The 6,521-nt window shown below is 39.6% G+C and overlaps 1 protein-coding gene across 1 annotated transcript in view; it reads right to left on the reverse strand.

Moving 5' to 3' along the window:
* Positions 1-3,713: 3,713 nt before the first annotated feature.
* Positions 3,714-6,521, reverse strand: part of LOC107584108 (protein shisa-9A) — a 47,070-nt gene continuing 44,262 nt past the window's right edge. The window contains exon 4 of the mRNA XM_016270551.1: positions 3,714-4,387. Coding sequence (XP_016126037.1) covers positions 3,984-4,387 — 404 coding nt within the window. The 3' untranslated portion in view covers positions 3,714-3,983. The remainder of the gene's footprint in view (positions 4,388-6,521) is intronic.

Below are 6,521 nucleotides of genomic sequence, written 5' to 3' on the forward strand. Positions count from 1 at the left end.
GAGACAGCTGGCACAATGTAATTAACATCCAAATAAATTCACAAGAGCAAGTATATTGTTTGCACATGTTTATTTACATTAAAGGCAAAATAACTGAAATAATACGAGCACAAGTATAGATCTGGAACTTTAAGTCTGTCTAAATATAATTTAGTAATTGCAATGTCTTCTGGTCCATATCCTTTCCTTAGGAAGGTGTGCTAAATACTGATTAATGTAACATAAAAATACTATACATATTTATATATTTTGCTATTGAATTGTGGAGTGACACTTTCATAAAGTTTTCTATATTCCTCTGATTATATAATGGTAAATATTACAATAACATAGCACAACAACAGCGATCAGCAATAATGATAAGCCTAATACTCACAATAAAAATAATAAGGTCATATAGATCATAACACAGTCTCGGAGGTAAGAAGTGGATTATCCTTCACCTGAAATGTTTGTCTTTTCATCCTGAAATGCGAGGCAAATGTTGGATCACAATATTAGGAAGCACAGTTTCCACAAATCCCTTCATTTGATTGGGATGTTCTCTTTTATTCTGGACGGCAAGGGCAGTGACTGTAACATCGAGCATATTTTGCAGTATTAAACACGTATTTATACCGATTTCATCAGGCTCCGAAGATTCTTCAAAAAGAACACAAAGAATGGCCTTCTCAGCTGCCATAGTTGCAACTCTTGCGTCATCAGAACAGTGTGTTCAACGCACCACCGTTTCCGTTTAAAAAACATTTTGCACCGTTTTGTCGGGGCTGAACGCAGCCCTGATGACAGCACAGTTTGATCTTCGGCTGACCAATCAGCAGAAAGGGGTGTTTAATTTCCGACTAATTGTAGAAATTGAATATTCAAGCTGTTTATTAATTTTCCTATCCCTGAATGAAAAACTAAAATATAAGCTGAATTCTCGTAAAAGGAGCTGTTTTCTCATTTTTCCACTTTCAATATTAAATAAATTAAATGAATGAATGAATGATACACGAATTCAGCACATATATTTTCCTCCTTTTTATGTTTTAACATTCCTCATTATAAGTCACTTTACTAAATGAATACAGGTAAATCTAGCACTTTTTAAATTTATGTTTATATAATTTGATAAAATTTTAAATATGAAAAAAGATAAATATATAGGCTACTAGTCACTGGTTTTGTGTAATGTTTAATTCATGTGATGGGGTAACCTGAAATACATGACAATACTGTACATCCTATACATAGAGCTAGATAAACCATATACAGTAAGTTTTCTGTAGAATAATATCTGTTTCTGTCCAGTTAAAGCCATGGAAAAATGCTAGGCTCAGCCTGAGACCCCAGCAAACAAATGCAATCGACCACCCGCTCTCCTAATACTTTGTGCCTGTATGCCGAACAGGACGGTGCTGATTCGGTTAACTAGGTCACTCGCACCCTCGATCTTAATTCACCGAGCAGAACTTTGATTTCTGGCAGCTCAACAAGGCCCCCACAGAAACAGGCTCATTCAATCGCTGGCTGTTTCCAGGCACCTGTTCAGAGGTGAATGCGTGCAGCTGAGGATTGGATTAGCTGATTTATTCTTGCACAAAGTGCCTGAATCAAATCAATCAGAGGCCTTTCCTTCCCTGCTCCTCATCTGGGACTTCCTCGGAATTGCAGCAGATGAAAGACTTGCCTGCCTGTTCCCTGGCTATTTCTAACAAAACGCCACAACAGCCTTTGAGGGACCTTAGAATTTGGCAAGAGAGAGTGTGTTATGGGATGTTTAATTGCTTTTCAGTGTATAGTTATACTCTATACTTCATTTATTCACATGCTTCTCTTTATTTCAGCTTTAATGCATGATGGAAAAAAATAAAAAAATAAAACTACCTTGAATAAATCTGCAAAGGTGCTATTAAATTTCATGATGCACGAACAAGCAGTTATGGAACTGCTTACTGCTAATACACACTACATGCTACAAAATAAGCGTGGAATAGATCAATTTTAACAGTCAATTTTAACAGGCAGCGAGGCTGACAGGATCTGTCCTAGACTAGAGTTATTCCACATGATCTGGTTCCTCTGCAATCAGACGGAAGTGCAGGAGCAGGTCAAGTTCTTTGGGTTGATATTTCCAGGTTTACGCATTGCTGAATTAACTCAATTGGATACAACAAAGTTCATCGACCTGTTTACGAAAATCTCACAATGCAACATCCTGTTAGCATCAAAGACAGCAATGGAAGAGGAAAATAAAGATGAAGAGAATGAGGAAAGAAAAAGCTCATTTTATTCCAGTTTAAAGTACATCTTCATCTCCAGAACTACCACTCCATTAGATAATGATGTTGCAACAGAAACATTTTCTCTCAAATACAGAAAATAAAGAAATATATTTAAATAAATAATGCTGAACACAACAACTTCAACCAGCTACTTCTTGGCACAATGTACTGTATAATTTGCATACATATACTGGCAATGGTATAAATATAGCCTACTTTATGGTCTTTTTTCATCATAAGTCACATCTGTTTGGGGGGGAAATAAATAAAATGTACCTTCCTCACAACACATTTGTAAAAGTGCAAAAAACCTTACAGTACATGTGGCAGCAGATACACCTACTGATGACATTTTGACAAATATTTCAACATGCTCATATGCGTTTGAGAAAACACGTAAAAGAGTAATGCCGAATGTACGCAAAAAGAGACCAAACACGTATTTCCAAAGACACAAGTTGTGCCCAAGCTTCCATGTTCTTTAACAGTGTTGCTCATGGCATGGCAATGCTACCTTCGCATGAAATATTCAATACATGTGACCACCGCTGCTAATACTCCAGATTTTAAGCATCAGTTGTTTAGTTGCTTGACCGAGGTGCTTTATAATGACAAAACGAAAGGCACAGCCTCAGACCTAGTGTATTTTACGCTGTCCTCATCAAATCAATAGCGCATCTGACAAAATTTCTGTATATTATTTCAGATAAGAGCATCAACCACCTGTTTCAGCCCTTTAATATCTGGGATCCATAATGCAGTATGTTTCATTTCTGTAATGTCTCATCTCTCCATAACCGACGCTGTCCTCATCAAATCAATAGCGCATCTGACAAAATTTCTGTATATTATTTCAGATAAGAGCATCAACCACCTGTTTCATGCTCCACGCCAGCCCTTTAATATCTGGGATCCATAATGCAGTATGTTTCATTTCTGTAATGTCTCATCTCTCCATAACCATCTCTTTCGTACACGTTTATTAGATCTTATTGCTATTGATCTGAAACTTTTCGTGTGCCAATTCTTTACATCTGTTTCCTTTTACCTTTTCATTGACGGAACACAAACACATCATTGTTACAGTGGATATAAATAGTGGCCTGACTGTCAGCTGACATGACATGCTCACCCCTGTTGTGCCTCCAGTCCACTAGGGGCAGAGTGTGGAGAGTCCTTTCATGACGATAATCACTTTTGGCTCTCTGCCGCTTGCTTCGAAATGTATTTAGCCTCTTACACAGTCACCTCTGTCTTACTGTTGGTTACAAAGTAGGGTTGCGTGGGAAGGTAATGATGACTGCGGGCAGTGTGTAGTTCATTAACCTGATCCACCGTGCACATCTTCCTAGGGCCGTAGGTTTTGCGTCGGCCCGCAGTCTCCCAGCTCCTTAGCATGCCGGGGTTTGCGATGGTATTGGAGCTGTAGGCCATTGCGAACCGTCTCTTTCGTACACGTTTATTAGATCTTATTGCTATTGATCTGAAACTTTTCGTGTGCCAATTCTTTACATCTGTTTCCTTTTACCTTTTCATTGACGGAACACAAACACATCATTGTTACAGTGGATATAAATAGTGGCCTGACTGTCAGCTGACATGACATGCTCACCCCTGTTGTGCCTCCAGTCCACTAGGGGCAGAGTGTGGAGAGTCCTTTCATGACGATAATCACTTTTGGCTCTCTGCCGCTTGCTTCGAAATGTATTTAGCCTCTTACACAGTCACCTCTGTCTTACTGTTGGTTACAAAGTAGGGTTGCGTGGGAAGGTAATGATGACTGCGGGCAGTGTGTAGCTCATTAACCTGATCCACCGTGCACATCTTCCTAGGGCCGTAGGTTTTGCGTCGGCCCGCAGTCTCTGCAGCCTCCCAGCTCCTTAGCATGCCGGGGTTTGCGATGGTATTGGAGCTGTAGGCCATTGCGGGATGGGCCACATTGGGTTTAATGCTCTTGGGCTTCTGTCCATTTTGCTTGAGGCACGGGACCTCTGTGACGTAGGAAGCTGTGGGCTCCACGTGCTCCATTCTGACTGGATGAAGTGGCAGGCTTCCCTTAGCTGCCAACTCGACCAAGTGGCGGTGTTGCTTGTTGAGGAAATCACCGTTGGCTTTGGCTGCTGATAGCAAGATAAAGAGGAAGAGTGAGGGTAGTTGAGATATCATGAGAAATACATTTACTTTCAATTAAAAGAGGTTGATTTATACTCTATGCAGACCAAAAATGCATTAATTGAAATTATGCAGCAAAAATAAGCAGTCACTGGGAGGTATTGAGGAAGAAGTAATATAGATGCTATTATTCCTAATTAAAAAATATAATGAAAAAAAAACCTACACTAAACAGAACTGTTTTGATGCAACAAAACTGTAGTTAAGGTGGAAACTGTGTGCCAACTGTAATGGCTATTTTTGGCTGAAAGAAAACAATTGTAAAATAAAAGCTATTGTGATATCAATAAAGTCATGGCAATTATGAAAAAGACAGATAAACGAGTCATATCATCATTTTTAATTATATATTATTAATAGTGCTGTCAAATGATTAATCGCTTCCAAAATAAAAGTTTTTGTTTGCATAATATATGTGTGTGTTCTGTGTATATTTATTATGTATATATAAATACACACACATGCATGTATATATTTTGATAATATTTATATGTATTTACATGTCTGTATTTATATTCATATAATTGATATTATAAATAAATATATTTAGCAGAAAACCTGGGAGAGATAGCCTTTATGGCTAGAGAATTTCACGGATAGGGTACAAAATAGTTAGGTTTAAAAAGATTATAAATTATATTGATTAGATGTCATTTTCAAAATGTTCTCCACATATTACAAGAGCTTGTCACCCAGCGATAAGCACTGTTATTCAGCTAAATTTGCATTAGAGAGTGGGATAGTCTTACAGATCCGAAACAGGTACTATGCGCACGCAGCTGCAAGTGACGTAACTGTGACGTCTACTCTAAATTGGTCTATTGTTCTGCGTTTAGCACTCCCCAAATGTTAGCTGCTTTACCGAGCCATTCCGTGTTTGTTTAGTCTCTAGTTTTGTTCTGCGTTTAGCGCTCCCCAAATGTTAGCTGCTTTACCGAGCCATTCCGTGTTTCTGTTTAGTCTCTAGTTTTGTTTAGCATTTATCTCTCCTTTAGCGATAGCTACATTACTGAGCCATTCCTTTTCCCATTTTTAGTTTAAGTCTTAGTCTAGTCTTTCCGTGTTGCCTTGTTGTCTGTTTCCTGACCTTCTGCCTGTGTTTATTGGATTACCCCTCTTGTCAAGCCCTCTGGATACTGTTCGCCGATCGTAGACCCACGCTAGCCCAAGGAATATTCTTTGTCTAGCCTGTGCCATACCTGTTTGCTGTTGTTCGACCCTGCCTGTGTTTTTTTGACCATGTCTCTTGTGAATAAAAGCTTGCACATGGATCCGCACGCCTCTCGTCTCGTCAGCCCCATTACAGAATACTCGGCCATACAAGGACCCAGCAGCTTTTCTGAAGAACATTGGCCAGGTATGGACACGGCAAGGATTTTGTTAGCCCTTAGACAGGGCCCGCGATCGCTGGAGAACTATGTTCGCAAATTTTTAGCCATAGCACACTATTCTGATCTACCAGACTGTCTTTTGATAGATTTTTTGTGATGGCCTTAATCAACCTCTATGATCTGAGCTTAGACGCGAGGGTCCGCATTCGTCACTGAGTTGTTTTTTTGGACTTTGCTTTGTTGACTGTTGGCTCTCTATTCACTGTGGGTATCGCGCAGGAACGCGACCCCGCACTCACTCGTGTAATGGCCCCTGCACTAGATTACTCTCACAAAATGGCGGCGACAGATGAGCCTGATCGCAAAATGGCGGACACAACAGCGCCCCGTTATGTGACAGTTGAATGTCATAAGTCAAGTCAAGTCACAGTTGATCGTCAGGAGTCAAGTCAAGTCACAATTGATCTTCCTGAGTCAAGTCAAGTCACAATTGATCTTCCTGAGTCAAGTCAAGTCACAATTGATCTTCCTGAGTCAAGTCAAGTCACAATTGATCTTCCTGAGTCAAGTCAAGTCACAATTGATCTTCCTGAGTCAAGTCAAGTCAAGTCACAATTGATCGTCATGAGTCAAGTCACAATTGATCGTCATGAGTCAAGTCACAATTGATCGTCATGAGTCAAGTCACAATTGATCGTCATGAGTCAAGTCACAGTTGATCGTCATGAGTCAAGTCACAGTTGATCGTCAT

Source organism: Sinocyclocheilus grahami, unplaced genomic scaffold (genome assembly GCF_001515645.1).
Source record: "Sinocyclocheilus grahami isolate Dianchi unplaced genomic scaffold, SAMN03320097.WGS_v1.1 scaffold57.1, whole genome shotgun sequence".
Lineage (NCBI taxonomy): Eukaryota > Metazoa > Chordata > Actinopteri > Cypriniformes > Cyprinidae > Sinocyclocheilus > Sinocyclocheilus grahami.